The 25214-nt window shown below is 43.3% G+C and overlaps 2 protein-coding genes across 27 annotated transcripts in view; one reads left to right on the top strand and one right to left on the bottom strand.

Moving 5' to 3' along the window:
* The window catches only part of RNF32 (ring finger protein 32), a 33416-nt gene extending 31900 nt beyond the window's left edge, over positions 1–1516 (top strand). For 3 of the 8 annotated variants that reach the window (XM_073238140.1, XM_073238138.1, XM_073238136.1), the window contains exon 9: positions 624–1515. In XM_073238140.1, coding sequence (XP_073094241.1) covers positions 624–899 — 276 coding nt within the window. In that variant the 3' untranslated portion in view covers positions 900–1515. Of the gene's footprint in view, positions 1–623 lie in introns of all 8 variants that reach the window. The other 5 variants (XM_073238137.1, XM_073238135.1, XM_073238134.1 and 2 more) reach the window with 4 other exon arrangements.
* A 10944-nt stretch (positions 1517–12460) lies between these two features.
* Positions 12461–25214, bottom strand: part of LMBR1 (limb development membrane protein 1) — a 135416-nt gene continuing 122662 nt past the window's right edge. For 6 of the 19 annotated variants that reach the window (XR_012132017.1, XM_036999282.2, XM_073238132.1 and 3 more), the window contains one exon: positions 19476–21318. Coding sequence is in view for 6 of the 19 variants with exons in the window: in XM_036999282.2 (XP_036855177.1) it covers positions 21233–21318 (86 nt within the window). In the remaining 13 variants the exon portion in view is untranslated. Of the gene's footprint in view, positions 13359–13724; positions 13832–14780; positions 19151–19475; positions 21319–24331; positions 24495–25214 lie in introns of those variants that run through there. The other 13 variants (XM_036999277.2, XM_036999278.2, XM_036999275.2 and 10 more) reach the window with 11 other exon arrangements.

The following is a 25214-nucleotide window of genomic DNA, read 5'->3' as shown; positions in this document are numbered from 1 at the left end:
TAAAGTATTTTTGTTTTAAAATTGCTTACCATATAGGTGGGTTACTATCTGCTTCCACTTAATTCTTAAGAGTAATGGTATTAATATAATTAGTGTTAGTTTAACATAGAATGAAACTTCATTTTTAGACTAGATCCATGTCTCTTTGTATATAGTTCTCACTTAAGTTTACGAAACTTAGTATTATGTGTTAACCTTAGAAATAAAACCCAGTTATTTGACCAGCAAAAGTGGGTGATTCGGGAACAGCAGAAAGTTGTAGTCGGGACGTGCAAGCAGGCGAAGCCACAGGTGGTCCAGCCAACAAAGTGGGGCAGGAGGGGGGCTGGAAGGGGCCTGTTGGGAAGAAAGTCCTCTGGAGAAAAGCGGGGCTCCCAGGTGACGGGGCCCCACTGGCTGAGCGGCAGGGGTGGATTCCTGGTAGGAGGTGCCGCATGCATCTTCCCCAGTGGGGCCTGTCCTTGGGGACCCTGCCTGGTGAGGATTCTCCACTGGGGTCCTGGGCATGGCCTTCTGGGGTGGGGAGGGCAGAGTTGACGGCTCTGCCTCAGTGGGGCCCCTTCACTAACTTTCACACATGAAATGAGTTACCTGAGTGACACTCCCTCCCTCTCGTGTTGCAGGCTCTGCTCCGGGAGACCCACGAATGCTCCATCTGCCTCACGCCACTCTCAGGGGGCAGTGATGGTCAACGAGCCCCCTCAGGGTCGGGCTTCAGCCAGCCTTCCCGGAAGACAGTCCTCCTGTCCTGCTCACACACGTTTCACCACATGTGTCTGCTGGCCCTGGAGGAGTTCTCCCCGGGGGACAGCTCTCCTTTCCACACGTGTCCTCTCTGCCGCTCTCGCTACCAAAAGAAAATTCTTGAAAATCATTTGGGGACGGGTAGTTTACCCTAAGTTTGGATGAAATGTGGGCATTTGGGTTAAGTACTACAGAGCAATCTGTTCTCCAGTGAAGCACACTCTTAGTTACACATGGGGACCTAACTCTTCTAAAAGCTGACAACCTATCCAGTTTCAGTCACTGTAAAAAAAAATTTCAAATTCCTGAGTGGATACAAACTCGAGTTTCAGAGCTTCTGTAATTTACTGACTTGCTGTGCTTCCGGTTCATCAGTGGGGATTGCTCACAACAGTAAAAGTGCTCTTTTCTTTGATGGTAATCTGATCAGCTGGCCTATTTCCAGGCAGTTCGGATTGGCACGACGTGGGCTGCCAGGATGGTCACAGCACCCCACCTTCCCAGGCACACAGTTACCCACATAAAGCTAGCATCTGACAAACAAGCTGGTAGCCTGACAACACCCTTTAAGTGTCTTAACGCTACTTCATTCCTAATACTTGTTTTGTAGTAACTGCTTTATTTCTATGTGATAAACTACTGTTATAGTTCAGCATTTTGAATATGTAAGTCCAAAATAGAAAAATAAAATATGTAGTGGTACCCAACATCAGAGACTAGTAAATCACATCTTACTGACTTGGAGCCACACATACTGTTTTAGCTCAAACATGAAAAAAATCAATGAAATTGCTTTGATCAGAAGTGTTTTGACCCTGGTTTTCTCTTCCTGGGAGCTTCATTGTCTAAAATTACCAAGTAGAGTTGTATAGGTTTCGTACCCCAGCTGCTGTGACAGATAAGACCCCGAATCTCAGGGGCTTACCAAGAAGCCAGTCTTCCTGAGCAACACAGCCCGGCAGCAGCAGGCAAGGGGCTGAGACTCCACTCGGAGATCCACTGCAGGTGGCCTGCAGCTTCCCCGGTCCTTCCAGCTCCTGGCTCCTGTACCCTGAGTCCCCACCCAATGAATGCCCTGAGGAAGCCCAGGCAGAGAGGTTCAAAACCAAGCTTCACCTACAGGCACACATCAATGCAGCCACGGCTAACCATGGGGCAAAGGACCCAGCAAGCTGGTGCAGAAGGAAATAGACACACAGGATGCCCAGCTGCCACCCCTTCCACTCTGCCTTAGCTCATGCATAAGCCCTGGGCTGCTCCTGAGCCACAGAGTCCAGACCCCACCACCCATCCAGTTCCTCCATCTCACAAACATAACATCAATCAGACACCCTTCCTGTGAGAAGTCTTCCACATGACCCAGTAACATGGCACTCGCTGTGGTGTCCCTCCAAAGATGCAGTGGTCTCACGGCGCAGATTTTGCAAACCGGTCCTCGGTACAGGCTGGTGAGCCCACACCAAGGCCGACAGCAGCCGTTTCTGTGCAGGCCTCTGGCGCGTCCGGAGGACCTTTGCCTGAAACCCCTGTGAGGGTGCAATGACTGCGTGCTCTTAAAGTCATGCTTGAGTTTACTTGAGGAAATGGAAGATTATTCCTATTGCTTTTTTGATAAATACTGCTTCACGGTAAGTTTAAAATTTACTCTGTAATAAGTATCAGAAATGCATGCTTCTTCCACCCAAGATGATCTGTATGCATATTATTCCACCTTAACGGACAGTGGGATATAGAACAGACACCCCGTTGGGTAAGCTGAAAGGCCACCCTAACTATTCTCTGAGATGAGCCACCAGAAGCACCAACCAGAATTCCCATTAAAAATTTAGTTCATAAATAACACAAGGATGTGCTCTTATTCTAGTAGCAAACTCAAATGCCTTCTGCGGCCAAGCAGGAAACAGGTTCATGATGAAGGCAGTTGGTGATTACTGTAATTCCAAAATGTGGACTTAAATGTTGCCAGATTTTTTAATTTTGCAAGGAATAGCTCTCACTGGAAAGATACTTAATCTTTTGACACTGGCAACAATATGGTACTGGCACAAACACAGACACACAGATCAATGGGCCAAATCACAGAGCCAGAAATAAACCCATGCATGTATGGTATATTGAGTTATGACAGAGGAGCTAAGAACATACAGTGGGGGAAAGACAATCTCTTCAATAAATGATGCTGGGAAGACTGGACAGCCACATGCAAAAGAATGGGACTGGACCCCTATTTTACATCTCTGTACCTCTTATATACTTGTACATCTTGCACACAAAAATCCAATCAAAATGGATTAAAGAGTTGAATGTCCAGCTTGAAACCATAAAACTAGAAGAATGCACAGGGGTTAGTTCCTTGATGCAGGTCTTGATGGTTATTTTTTTGTTTGACGCTGAAAGCAAAGGCAACAAAAGAAAAACAAGTGGGACAACATCAAATTAAAAAGCTGCTGTACAGCAAAGGAAATGAAAATGAAAAGGCATCTACAAAATAGGAGAAAATATTTGCAAATTATATATCCAAGGGGTTAATATGCAAAATACATACAGAACTCATATGATTCAATAGCAAAATACAGGTATCTCCAATTAAAAATTGGGCAGAGGACATAAGCAAACATCTTTTCGAAGAAGACACACAGATGGCCAACAGGCACAGGGAAAGATGCTCCACAGCGCTCATCACCAGGGAAAGGCACACGAGAACCACAGTGAGAGGTCACGGTCACCCCACACCAGTTAGAACGGCTAACACCAAAAGGCAAAATACAAGACTTGGCAAGAATGTAGAGAAAAGGGAGGCACCTACACTGTGGGTGGGAATGTGTAGCCACTGCAGAAAACAGCACAGAGGTTCCTCGAAAAATTAAAACAATTATCATATGATCCAGTAATTCCACTTCAGCATATTTATCTGAAGAAAATGCAATCTGTATCTTGAAAAGATATTTGCACCCCCATGTTCATTGCAGCACTATTTATAATAGCCTATACATGGAAACTAAGTGTCCTCAACAAATGAGTGGATAAAAAATAGGTCTCACACACACACACACACAGAATGGATTATTGTTCACCATAAAAAAAAGCAATTCTGGTGGAGGGGGCTGAAAGATGGCGGGTGAGAGGTGAGACAGAAACCTCCTCCCAAAACCACATAAAATATGAAAATATAAACAAGTACAACTAATCCTGAAAGAAGAACATGAAAGAAGGCTGTGGCACACTGCTTATACCTGGGGAACAGAGCAGACCTCACGAAAAAGGGTAAAGTACCAAAGCCAGGACCTGGCGAGACCCAAGCCATTACCCCACGCCAGCTCACTGGAGGGAGGAAGAGAAACGGAGCACGGAGGGGGTGGAGGATCAGGACTGCTGGACACCCGGCCCTGGCGGGTGCACTGGGAGCACAAACCTACATTGCATGGTGCTCTGGAGAATAGTGGGGCTGGAAAACTGACAGGCAAAATACTTGTGGATAACAGGTGACCACAACCAGCTGCTCTGGGAAAAAAGACAGACAGGCAGTCTAAGACAATTCCTAACAGCATGAGGGCTGCTAAAAGGGTGACAATTGCACAGAGCATGCTGCTCAGGAGAAAGGACAAGGGGACAACTATCAGGCTGGGAACTTTCAGGAGCTTCAGGCACTCCATCCCCCGGCTGACAATGTAGCTACAAGGCCCCCCACCATGACATACAGCGTGCCTCTCCTTTCTCTGGGCCAGCACTGGCTGGCATAACCACCACCTTCCCCTGCCATTGTGCCAGATCAGCCAGACAGTGGCTACAAGTGCATAGCATAGAGGCTCTTCCCTGCATGCTCAGCCCACTAGCCCTGGCAGTAGAGGCAGGCCCGGCACCTGGGAAGCAAGAAAGAGCTCTTTCCTCCTGGCAGGCACCAGTGTTGATTGCCTGGGACCACCACCATTGCTCCAGGGGCTGAGCAGTTCCAGAGAGTAGAGCTTCTGGGCACTAGAGGGCGCCACATACAAATATGAAATGTCAAAGGAACCTAGTTCAAACCAAAATCCCACAGAACACCGGAAAGAGGGCCAAGAGAAATTGAAATCGCCAATCTTCTTGAAGGAGATTTCAAAATAAAAATCATAAACATGCTCACAGAGCTACAGAAAATTATTCAAGACTTCAGGGAAGAATTTAAGAATGAGATACAAACTTTGAAAAATACAGTATCTGAAATAAAACATACAATGGAGGGATTTAAAAGCATATTAGATGAAGTAGAGGAGATGGTAAATTAAATAGAAATTAGAGAACAGGACCATAAAGAAGCTGAGGCACAGAGAGATAAAAGGATCTCTAGGAATGAAAGAATATTGACAAAACTGTGTGACCAATCCAAACGGAACAATATTTGCATTATAAGGGTACCAGAAGAAGAAGAGAGAGAAAAGGAGATAGAAAGTGTCTTTAGGAGATAATTGCTGAAAACTTGCCCAGTCGGGGGAAGGAGAAAGTCTCTCAGGCCTTGGAGGTGCACAGATCTCCTAACACAAGGGACCCAAGGAAGACAACACCAAGTACATAATAATTAAAATGGCAAAGACCAAAGATACGGACAGAGTATTAAAAGCAGCCAGAGAGAGAAAAAAGATCACATATAAAGGAAAACCCATCAGGCTATCATCAGACTTCATAGCAGAAATCTTATAGGCCAGAAGGGAGTGGCATTATGTATTTAATGCAATGAAGCAGAAGGGCGTTGAACCAAAAATGCTCTATACAGCAAGATTATCATTTAAATTTGAAGGAGGGATCAAACAATTTCCAAATAAGCAAAACTTGAAAGAATTTACCTCCCATAAACCATCTCTACAATGTATTTTTGAGGGATTACTATAGATGGAAGTGTTCCTAAGGCTAAATAGCTGTCACCAGAGAAAATAAAATCACAGTAAAGAAAGGTAGGCCAATTAATTACTAAGCAAATGCAAAATTAAATCAACTACCACCAAAGTCAATCAAGGGACAGACAAAGAGTACAGAATATGATACTTAATATACAAAGAATGGATGAGGAAGGAGAAAAAAAAACTTTTAGATTGTGTTTGTACTAGTGTACTAAGTGAGTTAAGTTAGACTGTTAGAGAGTAAAGAACTTACCTTTGAACCTTTGACAACAAATTTAAAGCATAAATACCTATTGATAATCACCCTAAATGTAAATGGACTGAATGCACCAATCAAAAGACAGAGAGTCACTGAATGGATAAAAAAAACATCTATATGCTGCCTACAAGAGACTTGCTTTAAACCCAAAGACATACACAGACTAAAAGTGAAGGGATGGAAAAAGATATTTCATGCAACTAATAGGGAGAAAAAAGCAGGAGTTGCAGTACTTGTATCACACAAAACAGACTTCAAAACAAAGAAAGTAACAAGAGACAAAGAAGGACACTCCATAATGATGAAGGGGTCAGTCCCACAAGAGGATATAACCATTATAAATATTTATGCACCCAACACAGGAACACATACATTTGTGAAACAAATACTAACAGAATTAAAGGGGGAACAGAATGCAATGCTTTCATTTGAGGAGACTTCAACACATCATTCACTCCTAAGGACAGATCAACCAGACAGAAGATAAGTAAGGAAGAAGACAAGTAAGGAGACAGAGACACTGAACAACACATTAGAACAGATGGACCAAACAGACATCTACAGAACTTGACACCCAAAAGCAGCAGGATATACATTCTTCTCAAGTGCACATGGAACATTTTCCAGAACAGACCACATATAAGGCCACAAAAAGAGCCTCAGTAAATTCAAAAAGATTGAAATTGTACCTGCCAGCTTCTAGGACCACAAAACTATGAAATGAGAAATAAATTATGCAAAGCAAACAAAAAAGCCCACAAACACATGGAGGTTTAACAACATGCTCCTAACAACGGACCAATGACCAAATAAAAACAGAGATCAAGCACTATATGGAGACAAATGACAACAATAATTCAATACTCCAAAATCTCTGGGATGCAGCAAAGGCTGTGCTAAGAGAGAAGGATACTGCAATACAGGGCTACCTCAGGAAAGAAGAACAATCCCATACAACCAGCCTAAACTTACAATTAATGAAACTAGAAAAAGAAGAACAAAATGAGGTTCAAAGTCAGTAGGAGGAACATAATGAAGATTAGAGCAGAAATAAATAAAATCAAGAAGAATAAAATATTAGAAAGAATCAATGGAAGCAGGAGCTGATTCTTCAAGAAAATTAACAAAATAGATAACACCCTAGCCAGACTTAATAAAGAAAAGAGAGTCTACACACATAAACAGAATCAGAAATGAGAAAGGAAAAATCACTATGTATGCCACAGAAATACAAAGAATTATGAGAGAATTCTATGAAAAATTATATGCTAACAAACTGGATAACCTAGAAGAAATGGATAACTTTCTAGAAAAATACAACATTCCAAGGCTGACCAGAAACAAACAGAAAATCTGAACAGACCAATTATCAGCAACAAAATTTAGTTGGTAATCAAAAAACTACCTAAGAACAAAACACCTAGACTAGATGGCTTCACTGCTGAATTTTATCAAACATTTAGTGAAGACCTAATACCAATCCCCTCATTAAAGTTTTCCAAAAAGTAGAACAAGAGGGAATACTTTCAAACTTATTCTATGAGGTCAGCATCACTCTAATACCAAAACCAGGCAAAGACACCACAAAAAAAGAAAATTACAGACCAATATCCCTGATTAACATGGATGCAAAAATACTCAACAAAATATTAGCAAATCAAATTCAAAATTACATCAAAAAGATCATCCATCACGAACAAGCAGGATTTCTTCCAGGGATGTAAGGATGGTACAATATTCGAAAATCCATCAACATCATCCACCACATCAACAAAAATGACAAAAACCACATGATCATCTCCATAGATGCTGAAAAAGCATTTGACAAAATTCAACATCCATTCATGACAGAAACTCTCAACAAAATGGGTATAGAGGGCAAGTACCTCAAGATAATAAAGGCCATATATGATAAACCCACAGCCAACATAATACTTAGCAGCAAGAAGCTGAAAGTTTTCCTTTAAGATCGGGAACAAGACAGGGATGCCCACTCTCCCTACTTTTACTCAACATAGTATTGGAGTTCCTGGACACAGCAAACAGACAACACAAAGAAATAAAAGGCATCCAGATTGGTAAGGAAGAAGTTAAACTGTTGCTGTTTGCAGACGACATGCTATTATACATAAAAAACCCTAGAAAATCCACCCCAAAATTACTGAAATAGCTGAATTCAGCAATGTTGCAGGATACAAAGTCAATACACAGAAATCTGTGGCATTCCTATACACTAATGATGAGCTACCAGAAAGAGAAATCAGGAAAACAATTCCATTCACAATTGCATCAAAAAGAATAAAATACCTAGGAATAAACCTAACCAAGGAAGTGAAAGACCTATAACCTGAAAACTACAAGACACTCGTGAGATAAAGAAGACACCAATAAATGGAAATACATCCCATGTTCATGGATAGGAAGAATTAACATTGTCAAAATTGCCATCCTGCCTAAAGCAATCTATAGATTCAATGAAATCCCTATCAGAATACTGACGGCATTCTTCAACCACCTAGAACAAATACTTCTAAAATTCATATGGAACCACAGAAGACCACAAATAGCCAAAGTAGTCCTGAGAAGAATAAAGCTGGGGGGATTAGGCTCCACAACGTCAAGCTCTAATGCAAAGCCACACTAATCAAGACAGTTTGGTACTGGCCCAAGAACAGACCCATAGATCAGTGGAACAGAATAGAGAGCCCAGATATAAACCCAAACATATATGGTCAAATAATATACAACAAAGGAGCCATAGATATACAACAGGGAATTGACAGCCTCTTCAACAACTGGTGTTGGCAAAACTGGAAAGTTACACATAAGAGAATGAAACTGGATTATTGTCTAACCTCATAAACAAAAGTAAACTCAAAATGGATCAAAGACCTGAATGTAAGCCCTGTAACCATAAAACTCTTAGAAGAAAACATAGGCAAAAATCTCCTGAATGTAAACATAAGCAACTTTTCCCTGAACATATCTCCTCGGGCAAGGGAAACAAACAAAAATGAACAAATGGGACTACATCAAACTAAAAAGCTTCTATACTGCAAAGGACACCATCAGCAGAACAAAAAGGCATCGCACAATATGGGAGAATATATTTGTAAATGACGTATCTGAGAAGGGGTTAACATCCAAAACATACAAAGAACTCACACACCTTAACACCCAAAAAGCAAGTAACCCGATTTAAAAATGGGTGGAGGATCTGAACAGACACTTCTGCCATAAGAAATTCAGATGGCCAGCAGGCACATGCAAAGGTGCTCCACGTCGCTAATTATCAGGAAAATGCAAATTAGAACCACTGTGAGATGTCACCTCATACCTCTTAGGATGGCCAACATTGAAAAGACAAGGAACAACAAATGCTGGCGAGGATGTGGAGAAAGGGGAACCCTCTTACACTGCTGGTGGGGATGTAAACTAGTTCAACCATTGTGGGAAGCAATATGGAGGTTCCTTAAAAAACTAAAAATAAAAATACCATTTGACCCAGTAATTCCACTCCTCAGAATTTACCCAAAGGAAACAAGATCTCAGATTCAAAGAGATACATGCACCCTTATGTTTATCAAAGCACTATTTACAATAGCCAAGATATTGAGGCAACCTAAATATCTGTCAGTAGATGAATGGATAAAGAAGATGTGGTACATATACACAATGGAATACTATTCAGTCATAAGAAGAAAACAAATCCTACCATTTGCAAGAACATGGTTGGAGCTGGAGGACATTATGCTCAGTGAAATAAGCCAGGCAGAGAAAGAAAAGTACCAAATGATTTCCCTCATTTGTGGATTATAACAACAAAGGAACACTGAAGGGACAGAACAGCAGCAGAATCACAGACTCCAAAAAGGGACTAGTGGTTACCAAAGGGGAGGGGTGTGGGAGGGTGGGTGGGGACGGAGGGAGAAGGGGATTGAGGGGTATTTTGTTTAGTACACATGGTGTGCAGGAGATCATGGGGAAGACAGTGTAGCACAGAGAAGACAAGCAGTGACTCTGTGGCATCTTCCTACACGGACAGTGACTGCAACGGGATATGGGGGTTACTCGATAATATGGGTGAATGTAGTAACCACAATATTTTTCATGTGAAACCTTCATAAGAGTGTATGCCAGTAATACCTTAATAAAATAAATAAATAAATAATGAATAAAAATACCTGAAGCAAATTAGCAAAAAAAAAGGCAATTCTGCCATTTGGGACAACGTGGATGGATCCTGAAGGCACCGTGCTAATTAATCAGCCATACAGAGAAAGTCAGATAATATATCATCTCTCTTATATATAGAATGTAAACAAAAACAAACAAAAAACAAACTCATAGATACAGGGACCACATTGGTGTTCATCAGAGGCAGGAATATTGGGGCTGGCAAAATGGGTGAAGGGGGTCAAAATGTACAAACTTCCAGTTATAGGGTAAGTCAGTCCTGGGATGTCATGTACAGCGCAGCACCTACAGTTAACAATGTTGTGTATTTGATAGTTGCTTAGAAAGTAAATCTTGGAAGTTCTCATCAAAAAGAAAAAGTGTAACTATGTGGCATGATGGGCATTAATTAAACTTATTGTGGTGATCAATTTCATAAAATACATATATTGAATCATTATGTTGTGCACTGAACACAAACATGTTGTTTCAATTCTACTTCAATTTTTAAAAAAGACGGTTACAGCAGTAAATACACTTACACACAGCTATGGTATCGTGGAACTTTTGTGATTCACTAATGTTGATTCACTTTTTAAAATGTTGAACTGGCAAAACAATGCATTTGGGAGATGAGCCCAGCTCTTCAATCACTAGTTTGCCACCTATGCATTACGCAGACTCGGCCCTAAAGATCAGCTCCTTACAACATGACCAAAATAGTGTGGGTTTGAATAAGTTTTCTTTTAGATAGATGCCTACTTCACCACAGTGATACCTGGTAAAGCATCCAGAGAATAAGTGGCTTTGAGCAAATACTCCTTAATATCGTCTTCTATGACCACTTACCATAGTAACGTGTCGGGTATGATCACTACTGAAAATCGGGAAGCTACTGCCTTAGTAATTGTCGCAGAGCCAACAGTTAGGTAGCAGGAGCAGTTGTCTGTTGGGAGCTATTTTAGATCAGGTCATAAAACTCCATTAACCGTATTAGAAGAATCCACAGAGGAGGGAAGTCTTCCTTGAGGGTCCCTGGCTAGGTCTGAAAATTAAGGTGACAAAAGCAGATTAACAGGAAAAAAGCACCCCAATTTATGCAGTTAAGTTTTACATTAACCGGCAGCCTTCAGAAAGAAATGAAGACCCAAAGAAACAGGCCTGAGCATTCAGGCGGGTCTCGTGAAGAGCGGGAGGTCAGCGGGTGCCTGCGGCGGAGGGGTGTGCGGTAAGCGCACAGGGACCTCGGGAAGCCTGAGCTCGGCCTGCTGTCAGGGCTTTGGGAGAAGGGTGCTCCTTTCCTCTGGGCATAGGGGGCCACCTCGCACAACAGGGTGCATGGCCTGTTTCAGGGGACAAGGGTGAGTCGGGGAGGAGGTCAGCAAGACCTTCCTGCTTCAGCCGTTTCTAACTCCTTCAGCTTAAAATATTCAGTATGTCAGGTGCCGTATGTTGGGGTCGTGCGTCCTGAACCCATCAAATGCTGACCTCATGCTTTCCACAGGGAGTGTGAGAATATACATCTAACATCTACAATGAGAATTTTAAAGAAGTTTATCCTTGGTTCTCATGGTAGTGTGAAAGGCTGAAGTTCTGTATACCCCTAATAATCAGGACTAGTATTAAATTTCTGCCCAGAGAGTGAAAAGGCCTAAGATGAAAGGTTACACCATCTCTGACAGATTCTCCATTGGTTGTACTGAAACACGGCGAGATCCTCAGGCTCACATAGGGAAGCACGCTCCGCAGTGGGCCAGGGAAACAGCCGCTGCGCAGGAAGGAGAGAGTGCCTCCTAGCGAGGTCGGGCCTGTCCCGCGCGGCGGGGAGCAGCGCTGCCCTCTCGCAGCTGCCTGACCGCCTCCGCTAGGACTCAGCCTGGTCGGACCACATTTGGAGGGCCACCGCGGGCAGGTCAGGGGCCACAGACACCCATACCGCAGGACCATGCACATCTTTCTGCTCCAGCCCTGTCAAACACGTGGCTTCCATCCTTGAGGGCACCTTGGAGATGAGTTACATTTTTAGTTAAGTGTTTCTGAACTGAATAGAAGTATTTTACAGCATAAACCTTTGTTACACCATGTATCCAGGATTTTGAAACAATTAGATGTACAAAAAAATTGCAAAAAAAGTTCCCATGTCACCTGCCTCTCCCTCATGGTAACTGCCTAGTAGAATTCCCAAAACCAGAAATCAACATTTGACCCAATACTGTTAACTAATCAACAGGCTTTACCTAAATTTTGTCAACTGTCTCTGGGATGTTTTGTGAATATGAATTTTCTTTGCCAACATGAATGCTGATCTAAAAGCATGCATCTTCCAAACTATAAGCCAAGTGTATAAAGCCACCATATTACCTGGAAATTTCCAGATAGGGAAGAATGAGTCACTGACAGGAGCCCCATGTAATCAAGAATAAGTTTATCTACTCATAATTCAAAACACAAGGTTAGTGTTTGGTACATGAACAGAGGAGAGAATAGTCTTCAAAATCAGTTTATGAATAACATTAATTAGAGGTTTGGGATATAAAATTTAGAAAGACTTGACTTTTACAGACATTTAGCTCATGAAAAGACACTACCATCACGCATGTTGTTTAACATACAGCATTGCCACCACTGGCCTGTCACCAGAGCAAACAGTGAGGCTAGATCAAGGACTGGCTGCACTGTGTTCAGGGCACTTATCAGACCTGACCGCAGTGGCCTGAACGCAGGAGCCACTGCCATGTCCTCAGAAGCCCCAGGAGGGTAGGCAGGGCATACGGAGCTCTGTCAACTGTCTGCCCTCAAGGAAAGTTCATGGTCCCAAGTGGCCCTTAGAGGCCCAGCCATCACATCCTGTCATAACCGCGGTACGGCAGGACAAACAGTGGAGTAGAAGGTGCCTCTCCTGGTGGATCTGTCCTTGAAGTCACCTTCTGGAGGTCCCAGCGAGCCGTCTGCTGAGTTCCCTAGTCAGACCCCACCCAGGGGCCACACCACCACTCAAATGGAACTGGAGTCGTGCTGTGCGGTGCACACGGCCACTGTGTGGCAAGTAGGTCTCCACACACCCATGATCTCACCCGTTTTATCCGGATCAAGCCCCAATAAGGTGATGACTGGTGAGGAAGTAAGTCGAACCATACCCGCGGCTGGGCTGGAGGTCGTGAAAGTGATCTGGGTTAGATGGTGGTGGGTGCGCCACACCGTGAGGATGCCAATCCCCAACGTGCAGGCTGAGGGAGTGAGCTTCACAGCATGTGGGCTGCATCTCAAAAGTGGGTAAATGTATTTTAAAATCCTGGAGTACAGAAGGCCTAAGGATGACACCAAAAAAGTTAAAGGATATTGCAAATTTGACCACTTCAATATGTAAAATTTCCATACAGCAAAAAACAATGTGGACACGTTTAAGAGAACACAGATGAGCAGCATATAAGAAGGGCCAGGATTTAACATCCATAAGAGGGTTTATAAACAGTAAGGCTGAGACAGACACCAAGAAAATGGGCGACTGCGTTCAATGGTAATTCACAAAACTATCTGTATTTTATATTTGTAAGAAGCTAAAATTACAAAAATGTTCCTCCCACTAGTTATTAAAAGTGCAAAGAGAAACGTGTCTGTCAGGTTGGCTCTGCTGTGGACGACAGGCAAGAGCCAGCACTGCTGAAGGGACATACCTTCACATGCCATCGGGGAGCGTATTTTGATGGAGTCTTTCTGCAAAGAGTTTGGTAATGTCCATTATCTTTGATCCAGGACCTTCATTTCTAGGAATTACATTAACCTGTGATTTATAATAAGAAATATATGTTTGGTCTTCCTTTCCTTAACTGGCACAGAGCTCCTAAAACCCTAGGAATTTCCTAAGTGACAGGAATAATAAATGTGTCTTTTGTAATTTGTAACAAGCACCTTCCAACCACCCCTGAGCTCACGTCAATTAGGTGACTTTTGGCAGGTCTATAAGGGTGGCCAGGGGGATGATTAGAACTGCAGGCCTACTGTCCTGACCTCTGGGGAGGGGAGGGAGCTGGAGATTGAGCTAATCACTAATGGCCAATCATTTAATCAGTCAGGTCTAGGTAATGAAGCCTCTATAAAAAAAAACCCTAACTGAAGGTGTTCAGAGGTGCTTTCAGGTTGGAGAAGAGTGGAAATGCTGGGAGGGTGAGACACACAGACAGGGCGTAGAGCCCATGTCCCTTCCCCACTCCCCCTGCCCCAAGCATCTCTTCCCTCTGGTTATTCCTGAGTTGAATCCCTTTGTAATAAACTGGTCATCTAGTAAGTGAACTGATGCCAGACTTCTGTGAGCTGCTCCAGCCAGTCACTGAACCAGAGGGGGTGATGGGAACCTCTGAAGTGGGGGCGGGAGGACCAGTCTTGTGGGACTGAGCCTTTAACCCATGGGGTCCGCACTAACTCCAGTCGAGCCAGCACTGAACTGAATTGTAGCATACTCAGGTATCCATAGAGAACTGAAGAATCTCTTGGTGTACGTAAAAACCCCACACATTTATTGGAGGCTAGAAGCACTGAGAGTAGATTAAGGAAAGAGGAATTTTTCATTACAAATTCCTAAGGAGATGACAGAACAGTGCACAAAGATACACTTAGAAAGCTATTTGTTAGTATTTACAATAGCTAGAAGTTGGAAGTATGTTAAACACCCATTAATAAGCAGTTTTCAGATGCACACACACACACACCAAGAAGAAAACACCAACACCTACTGGATGGGGAGGCAGCCGTGCACACAGACAGCACCCCACGGTGGCACCTGGTCTGTCCCAGAGCAGCCACATGGCTTATAATGGCACATGCACTTAAACACTGAAATTTAAGAACTGGATTAGGCAAAATAGGGGAAACACTTTAAGGATCCAATACTGCTTTTTACAGACTCAGATTTGGCTTCTCTTTCAAGAACAAAGCCTCATACGGAAGTCGAAATTAATGTAATTTTGACGCATTGAGACCTTCAGGCTTAATCAAATAAAACACAGGGAGGGTGTAAAGACTCAAAAATGTTTCCTGGCTTGTTACAAGCTTTTAACAAACCCAATATCAATCCAAAATCCCCATCATAATTTAAGAAACTATAATTTTAGGAAATGAAAAATGAAAACCTTTCAGAAGGATAACTGAGGACTCATCTTGAAAAGTCTCCTATAAACTAGACAAATGCTGTAAGACGTGAAAGAGCTGCCTCAGTTGTTTCTACACTTAAAATTTTAAGACTTATTTTAGTTCTTTCAATTGACATCACCTTAAAAATGTCAAGCAATTATATGAAAACATTCAAATAAATTATTAACAAGAGCAGCGCAGCTGTGAGTGCCAATGTTACAGGCGCTATGCCAGCGGCTATGGGATGCCAGCCAGATGTGTCGTGTGCGTGGATGGGACATAAAAGCCACCGACATCCATCATGTGGCATACAGACATGATTTTCCCTCCTCTGGGAGCAAGGCCCAGGTAACTGCACCTGCTGTTTCCTCGTCCTTTTCCACAACTCCAAGTTCTGCCCCGCTTCACAGACGGGAATAGAGTCGGGAGACGGCGAGGCTCCCGGCTCCCAGATCCCAGGCCGGTGCCCTGGACCAGTGCGCACCAGTGGCTCACGGCTGCTGTCCCAACCCTTCCCAGACGCAGAGCCGTCAGACTGCTGGAGACCAGAGGGCTGAGACTTATGCAAGCAGAGCCAAAGCACCGCCTTTGAGAAGGACTCCAGAACCGCTTGCCTCCCTTCAGGGCAGGCGGGCCACACTCTCAAAGCCCGAGCACCTCACACTCGTTCCCCACCTGCTTCCCTGCTCCCCTGCTTGGCAGGCGCCACCAAGACAGAGGAGACAATCAGTGTTTGGTCCTTAAAGGAACGGAAGATGCTCTTATCTTAGGGCTCTGCCGTCTAGTCACAGGGGTCCAGGAGAAAAACAGGTGCTTCCTTCTCATGGGCCGTAACTGAGAGGTGAGATAGATATCTGAGAAGCAACATACATACGCAGTGGTGAAGGTAGGAACCTGGGATCCAGCAGCCTGGGGCTCCAACTCTGAGCCCTGTGGGTTGCGGGGCAGGTTACTTAACATCTCTGTGCTTAGCTTTCCTGTTTGCCAGGTGGGAATAATCACAGGACCCACTTAATGAGGCTGTCCTGAGATCAAAGGGTTACACGTTGAAATACACACATGGACCCACACAGAATGCTTGGAACAATGACCCACCCAGGGACACACTATTTAAATGTTTCCCATTATTGTTGCTGTTTTAAAGTAGCAAGTCCCTTTGAAAGCTACACACAAAATTGGTCTCATTTTATAATCAAATCTTGGCCATCTACTTACCTTATCTGCATTATTAAATGTCTGGCTGCATTTAACCTAGGAACAGAGTTTGCTTGAATTTATAAGGCTTAGAAACACGGAACTGACACTATGGCACACTTGTCAATCTGCCATCAACAAACGACAACAAGAGAAATGGTGCTCAAATACTTGATTATATTTTGCGATGAATGATTTATTATCTGGTATTTGAAAATTCTGAACCAGTGATGGCAGTCACTAAGAAATCAAAGCCCCAAAAAGCAGGCAGAAGTGGGCTGGGAGAGGTGCTGGCCTTTGGCCTCAGCAGTTCTCCAACTTGGTGGTGTAACAGCTACAGCCACTCAGTATGATGCAATAGCTACAAACACTCGATTTAACAGCAACAGCCACTTGATAGGACCTAACAGTGACAGCCACTCAATATGACAGCATGTCCTGGATTCTCAGGGGCCACTGTTGATAAGCTGTACATTTTTTAACAAAAGTTTTTCAATGACAAGGACATTCGAACATTCACATGGGAATTAGTTACTGATAAAACTTTCTTCGTCAAATTCACAACACACATATGAATCTCAGCCTCCTCGGAGTCGTAAGGATCCTGCTGTTCCCTTTTAGTCCCCAGAAAGCACGCCAAGCAGAGGCTGCCACGTGTTCTTCATAACCTGCGCTTGTGGACTTGGCTTCTGCAGTTTGTTTAGACAAGTATAATATCAAAGCCATATCCTAGTATAACTGCATTGTGTTTGAACTTCCTATTGGATTACATCTGAACTTGAAAAAACTTTTTCTTAATTGAATTACACAGAACTGGAAGTTAAGTAACTTGTCTTGAAAATTAGTTCTCAGCTCTGCTCCTCTAAAACAATAATCTGGTTTTGAAATTTCATAATCCATTTTTTGGCGTTTAGCAATTTCTACTGATTTTACATTTTTTGCAGTGTAGCAAGTAATTTGCATACATAATACTTTTGCTTCAGTGGTATTTGTAATAATGAATTTAATCTGAATGATATTCAAAAGCCAAGAAAGGTCTTTATGTTCGTACTTCTTTCGACAAGATTCCAAAGTCGTCTTTCATACTAAAGTTTGCCATATATTAGCAGGTCAGGAAATGACTTAGTGGTTTAAAAAAAATAGCAAGACAGAACAGGAAATGCCAGCATGCATCACACATAGTAAAAGTCAGGACAGTGTTGTTATATTTTTGTTTATACGTATAGAATGTGTACATATGCGCATGTGTGTGTGTGTGTGTACTGAGTTACAATGCAGAATGTAGGTCTCCCTGTGGTCAAATAGCTTGAAATCCACTGGTGTAAAGGATTCTGTTTCAGTGGATTAACCAGATGCAGCAGCATTTACTCTTGTGAAAACTCTGGTTAAGATGTCCAGACCCCATTAGGTATGGCTTAGTCCTTCTACAAAGCAATTAGAGGAATCAGACAAATCTAACTCATGCAATTAAATAAGATAACAAACATGATTTCAATTACATTTTAGGTTGCAAGAGGCAGGACAACGAATAACTCTAACAACAAAAACAGAAAATACCCACTTCTTCCTCAATGTGACATCCCACCAGAATAACTACAGCCCTTTATAAAACTGAAAGTAACCTACATAAACCCTAAGTTTTAGCCAAGATTGTATTTGAGATTAAAACTAACAAAAACACATTTGAATGCTTACCAACCAAAATACGAGATCACTTGTAAAACTTTAATTTCTAAGACATTTAAAAAGTCACACTAACTTGGTGAAGGGGGGAGCCTAGTAAACATAATGTTCTTCATGTAACTGTAGATTAATGATAACAAAAAAAAGTCACACTAAAAGTGTCTCATAGAAACAAATAAGATCAACAGATAATTTGTAAACAAAACACTCTGTAAACAAAAATAATTAACCAGTGCATCCAGACATTAAAGTAACATCATACCAGGGTGTTTTTAGTTTAAAAAGTCAGTACTGCATGTATGCTCAGACTTTTTTTAAAATTATTGTTAAGAATCTGCCTTTACACATTAAATACTGTGTTAACAATAAAGGAAGCCACACAGGCCACACAAGAGGTGTGAGCCTGAGTCGTTAGCAGACTGAGGTCCACTGCACTCCAGCAAAGCCAGGCAGGTGTTGACACCTCGAGACCTACACACCGGGGATGTAAGCGCCTTTAACGCACCCGAGAGTCAAAACCACACGGACAGTGTCACTTCTGCAGCGCAGCACTGAGGGAGCTGATGTCAGCACGGGTGTATCATTTTCACATAAAGGCTCTTTTCAGAACACATCTACTTTTATATACAATGTATATAAAGCTAAGTAAATATGAAATCAAAGAAATATCTTAGAAAATCAGTAAAAAACATTACAAATATTACCTATAAAATTTATGATCTTAAAATAATTTAAATATGTTGCAGAACTAACTAGTTCATGATAATTGGCCGAGTCTCCCCAATAAACTTAACTATGGTACCTAATGCCCTTTTATAACAGACCCTAGAGACGAGAGCAAGAGAAGGTGACACAGTCACTGACGTGCCACCAAGCACCAAGCAGTGAAATGGCAGCTGCAGGACCAAGCGGACCGCCGGCACCTGGCGCTCTGACCGCAGGCCTACCTGCCTTCTCCGTAAGAATGCTCGCTGGAGGGCGACCCGACAGGAACGGTTCCTCGCCAGTCCTCGAGTTCCTGGCCTCAGTGTACTGCCGCCCATTCTTGCCCTGCGCTTCCTGCGGCCGGCCTCCAGCACGCATGCAACAGGAGCACCTGCATTTAAAGTAAGTCTGTCACTCCAGGGGAGGACTCCTGCGCATGTGGCCAGGCGCACACTAGCTGCCTGTAGAGCCTCACACGGCTGTGATCACGTGGCAGGTGGGGTATGGAACAACCTACATTTGCTTCCGTAAAAAGCACGTGAGACCCAAGGTTCAAAACCATTCCTCCACATGATGTGCATCCTCGTTCAAGAGCAATGAAGATGCATCCAGGAAGAACTTGAGGAATTTATAATATAGTTTACTGCTTACTAATCCAAACCTGCTTAATTAAGTCTTCCAATGGAAAAGAACTTTCAACTGAGCAAAGACATTGATAAGTTTAGTATTTTACTTGAAAATTTTCAGACATGTTACAAATACCCAGGAACTCTTCCTCTGTATGTGCCCTGAAATACTGGTGTAAGTTTAAAGTGATAGTCTTTTACTTCAAGAACCTTCTTTCTCCTCTCTCCTTGACCCAGTCTGTTCAAAGTATAGATTGCAAGCAAGTTTCAGTAAAAAATAAAAGCTTGCAATTAAATCTTAAATAGGTATAATTACCAGTGAAATTATAAAGCAGCCAACTTTGTTAGTTTTCTCCATAGGCAGATCTTATGCTGAGAAACTCACCAATATTTAAGCTTGTAGTATTTACTGAATGCTGTTTGGAATCACAAAATATTCCTTTATTTTAAAACTAAGCTTTATTTTAACAAGAGAACCTCGGAGGGAAATGCATGGCATAAACAAAGGAGATGAATAGAGCTTATTAACTTTTTCCTATTATTTTGGCTCTAAGTAGAAATTTTTTATGTCACATATATATACAGCCTGTTTTTCATAAATTTCTCCAAAAAAGAAAATCCCTTTAAACTCAACAACTTGAGAAAATGTTCTTTCCCTATTGTCTGAACGCAGACAAGCCACCACAGTACACACAGTGCATGTGAGCGCCCGCATGTGGGGACTGTGACAGCATCCCGTGCACGGGGGCCCACCTCCCAGTTCTGCATGCACAGTGGTCAGTACTCCACCCTAGTGGATGGTGACACAGAGAATAATTCTACAGCTTTCATTCAGTGGACTTCAAGTCAAGAAGCCACCCCAGGAATCATGTACAGCTGGATGACTGATGCTCCGATTGTGGCGCGCTGCAGAATCGTCCTACGCCGTGGGTGCTGATGGTACGCATCTTGGATGTTGAACTGGTAACTTACTTACAAGTCTGAGGTTTAAACTGACATATACAAAAGTAACCAAAGCCTGAAAAGTGTGGTAACAGAAGGCGTTTCCACCACACAGCAGCTATAGTTTCATAACAGACACAGGAGCACAGGGAACTGAGGGATTTTTGAAGAAAACGCTTTTAAAAATGTGTGTATATAGAGCCTGTAAGGCAAACTCTAAGTTACAAGTGTATCCGACATTGGCAACTGTGCTGCGGGAGGTAATACTGAGCCACATGCACATCGAGCCCCAGCGTGACCTGGCACTTCCTGCTTGAGGATCACGCACCACACACACAAGGTGTTCCTGCAGTGTTCTGCTACGGCTCAGGTTTTAAAAGAATTTTGTATTTTTCTCTTGAATCAAGTGCCAATCAAGACCATTCCAAAACATAAATCAGAACTAAGCTTTTGGTTTTTTTCTTTAAAAAAAGGAAGTGAAAAAAGTCTGCCACCACGACAGCCCAGCACGCCTACCGTGAGCCAGGCCACAGACCCTTCACATCACACCCAAGTGCCAAGGAGGCATCCACCTCTGATGACACACGGAAAGGAATTTACGTGACTACTTAGAAAGCCCCAAAGTTGCCTTTTCCAACATTCTCACACAGCAACTGTCAAGTGATGCAAGCAAGCATGTCCACAAAGCGTTGTGCCGTCCTCAGGGCCTGCACTGGGCTGCAGGCTACCGGGCCCGCCAAGCTGACCTGAGGAAGTCCGAGATGCCCCGCTCTCCGTCAGTCACGAAAGAACAGCCCTGGCCAGCAGCCCTAAATAGGAGCCAGTCGGTGAGAACCGCCTCTGATGCCAGGAAGGCCCTGAGTTCAGGGGCCCTGGGCCTCTGGACCACGTGGGTGCTGCGTGCCTCACAGGGCCTTCTGGTGACCATTTGCAGAAGGCTTTGCTGTTTCTGAATCCCTTGAAGTATTCGGTAAGTGAAGTTTATGAAGCCCTACAGAAAAATTAAGAAAATGGTAAGAAACATGGACTACTGAGTGGTTGGGCACAGGGCTGGGAGGCAAGTAACAAGGCAGGAGGCAGTGTTGCTGTGGGGCCTGTGGAGCTGGGCAGACCCCCTTCGGGAGGAAAGGTGTCTTCTCCCCACTGGCTGCTCCGTGGGGCCTAAACTGAAGACAGGTGCCTAACAGGAAGCCATGCTCTCTCCTCAACTCTGGACAGCTCTGGGGTCATCACAACACCCCAGAGAGCCAACGAAGGCTTCTGGGGAGATGCACACAGCCCTCTTCTCTGCTCGGCTCCCTCCCCCGCCTCCCTGCCCTGCCCTCCCACGGAGCCCGGGAGCGCCTCCCACAAGCCCCCCGAAAGCTCACTCTACCCAAAGTGCACTTCCCAGGGAAACTGATCTGAGACAGGAGTGACCCCCCATTTCTGTTTCAAACACACATGCGTATCTACATAGGAGGGACACACAAATATGAAGCACATCATTAAAAAGAAAGGCAACGGAAAGCATTAACAAAAAGAGGAAGAAATGGAGAAAGAACAGTAACATAAACAGTATAAACAGTATTTTACTGTTCAAAGATACTACACAGAGTAAAAAAGGGTCACAATGTTTTCAAGTCTCATTCATTTCCCTGTCTCACACAGCAATTAATCACACAATGCACATGGTACACAGAACACCGCCACACCATCACAGGGGGAAAGGCAGACGGCAGGTGACGGTGTCTGTGGCACTTTAATGAAACGAAGCACAAGACGGTCAAAACACATGAGCAGCACGTCTACGGAAAACACACTGAGGCAACGATCTTTACGAGGCTCAGACCTTTGTGACACCTCAAGAAACATGCTTGGGGAGACTTTCTCCCCTAAAATTTCAGACAGCTGTCTACCTGACCATGAGGCAATTTTCCATACTCTGAGCCCAACGTAGCACCACAAACCTCAGCATTTCTATCGCCCACATGTCTGAATGAAAGGAAAGGTAAAACTGACCCTTATGACATATGGCTGCGAAGGAAAAAATAAATCAAATAGATCAATCCAACATGAAGCTGTGGTCCCAGGAATGGCCACGAGCTGAGTGGCCACAGGAGCCCACAGCTGTGGGCGTGGCACACATGTTCATGCAGGGCCACTGGGGAAGGAGACACAGCGGGCTAAGGGTGCCCTGGAGGAAGCAGAAGCCCCTTCTGAGAACGGTTCTCTCAATAAGTGGGTCCTAAAACTGGCTGTAGCACCAGCTATGCATTATGAGAAACCTGCTCTCTTCTGCAGAAACAACCACCTCCACCACCAGCCCTCACAGCAAAATGCACCAGATACTCTGAGAATGTTATCATCAACGGACATAGCAGCAAAGGGAACACGAGTTAAATCTTATAATCCAATTATGATTCCCAGTGAAATCAAATTTAAGATCTCAGATGCCTCATACTTCACAGATATTGATGAGGACCTTTTCCATGCATAAGGCCTTGCCTCCTTAGAGTGCCTCAGAGAATAGCAAACATTAGGAAAAAACTGTATCTATTAGGTAATTTTACCCAACTCCTGAGGATTCCATTGCCTGTTATGGTCAAAAGCAGATACAACACACAGGACCTTCACCCCAGGTTAAATCACATTTCCTGTTTTCATAAAGGCTACCGTAGCAAGTTGGCACCCCAAACACCTAGCTCAAAGCCTGAACTTCTGCAACCCGCTCACACGCTTCTCGCTGATGACCTGAGTGGGCGTGGGCGTGAGCTGGAGGCTCACTAACGGCACTAATGCCACCACAGGCTGAAAGTGAAGTTCTAAGTCAGGACACTTGTTTGAGAGAACTGCTGTTTCCACTTCACCTTGCAGATCTTGACCTGGCAGCATTGTGAAACCAAGGCACGGATTACCCGGTGCTTCAGCTGAAAGGAGATGTAACTTTCCCCTTTCAGGCCAGTATTTCATCAGCCACCCCTTACAGGGTAAATTCAAAGCAAAATACCTATAAGTAAACAATATGAAATCTCTTTTCCTTCCAAAACACCATCCTTTCAATTATCAGGGTTGGAAAAGCCTGGTGGCACGTGAAGCCTTATTGTTGCTCGTAGGTTTAAGTTAGCGGAAAATGGGGCCTTCCTGAATTGATGGTGTTGTCTTTCGCAGTAGTGAGATTTCACGGGGGAATACGGAGTACGAGCAAATCACATGGTGTCACTCCGGTAAAGGGTCTGATGCCAAGATTTTCTACAATAAATCACTGCCTTTCCTTTCTTTTATCACAAAAATCCCACACTCCAAACCCAAGAGGGCTTGTATGGCAAGACAGTTTACATCGTCCTGCTATTTCTAAAAAGCTTCCCATATGTTTAGTACTAATGGTGAAGTAAGCACATGAAAATGCATTACAGGGTACATTCATACCCTTGCCAGCTTACCCAAACCTAGACTTTTCACACTGCTACAATGTGTGTGCCTCACAGACACATGATATAGGGGTGCCTCTCTCCAACTAACACCAAGAATACTAACATTTTTATCTTGAATTACTCTGTGGTTTCCTGAAGAGAATTAGGGGTCAGCCTGACATTTGTGAAACTAAGCCTCAAAAAAACCTTAGACTAAAAAATAGCAAGAAGTTTCATTACCAAAAATAAGTCTTTAGCATTTATCACCCTCACCTCAGTACCACCACCACTGTAACAATAAAGAGCTAATGTCTGCAGAGCTCTTGTGATGCGCCAGGACTGGGCTCAGGCCCTTAGAAGAATTATTTCAGTTAATACCCACACCAGTCCTAAAAAGAAGAAGATATGTCACCATTTTAAGGACGAAGGAAGCTGACGCTTAATGAAGAAATTTTACACAAGTGCATAACCAATAGGTGGTGGGTCAGGAATGTGAACTCTAAGGTTTCACACATTTGGAAAAATGAATAGGTGAAGACTTAAAATTAACTAAAATGCCAAGGTTATTAATCAGTAGAAAGAGAAAAAAAATACCCATAAACCTCAGGATTACCTAGGGCCTTGAAAAGTTCTTCTCGTACAGCAGAGGTGAATTTTCTGACCAGACACAATGTTGTCACAATAGCAAAAAGCAAATTGTAGGATAATACAATATAGAAATTTCCCAGCCAATTAAACCTTCCAAAGTCTCCAAGTAGATCAAATCTAGTGATTCCTGTTAAAAATAAATAAAATAGCCCTTAATAAAGTCAAGTACAATATATTCATAATACAAAATAAAACATAAATCAGGTTAAATTCCACAGACTTTCTCAATGCTGTTAGTGGGACTCGTCATGTCCTGAACCACCACGGCCAGCCCTCACCTACTTCATCCACGTGTCAGTGTCGCTTGGAAGCTGTGAGCAATGGGCTGGGATGAATGCCGCCCACTCACTCAGCATTGCTCCTACACTGACAAGAAACCCGCCGTGCTGCTCGTGCTCAACTGAAGTAGGAAACAGGGTTCATGACGGAAAAGACCTGACAAACCCTCACACCTCCCCCATGCTGTCCCCCCTTCATGCAGGTCCCTATTCAAATGCCACTTCCTGGCAGAGGGCACCTCTCCTCCACCTGAAAGAGCCGAGCCCTCCATGGCCCTCTATCCTAATTATGTTTCTTCGTAGTGCACACCATCTGAAGGATTTCCTTCCTCTTCTGGCTTATTTACCGCCTACTTTCCCCAGGACGGAAGTTCTATAAAGACAAGGACTTTTGTCTTCTTCACTCTTACAATCCTAAAGCCCAGAGCAAACGCTTGCACATACTTAATTCTTATTACATAAGTGAATAAACAAATATGGTGATTTCTGTCTGGGGGGAAAGAAAATTATTAACCTGAATTAAATGGTACAGGCTTAGGGAGTAAAATGGCAAAGCTGGAAATGCAACT

This window comes from Manis javanica, chromosome 6 (genome assembly GCF_040802235.1).
Source record: "Manis javanica isolate MJ-LG chromosome 6, MJ_LKY, whole genome shotgun sequence".
Classification (NCBI taxonomy): domain Eukaryota; kingdom Metazoa; phylum Chordata; class Mammalia; order Pholidota; family Manidae; genus Manis; species Manis javanica.
This window is presented reverse-complemented; position numbering and strand designations above follow the sequence as displayed.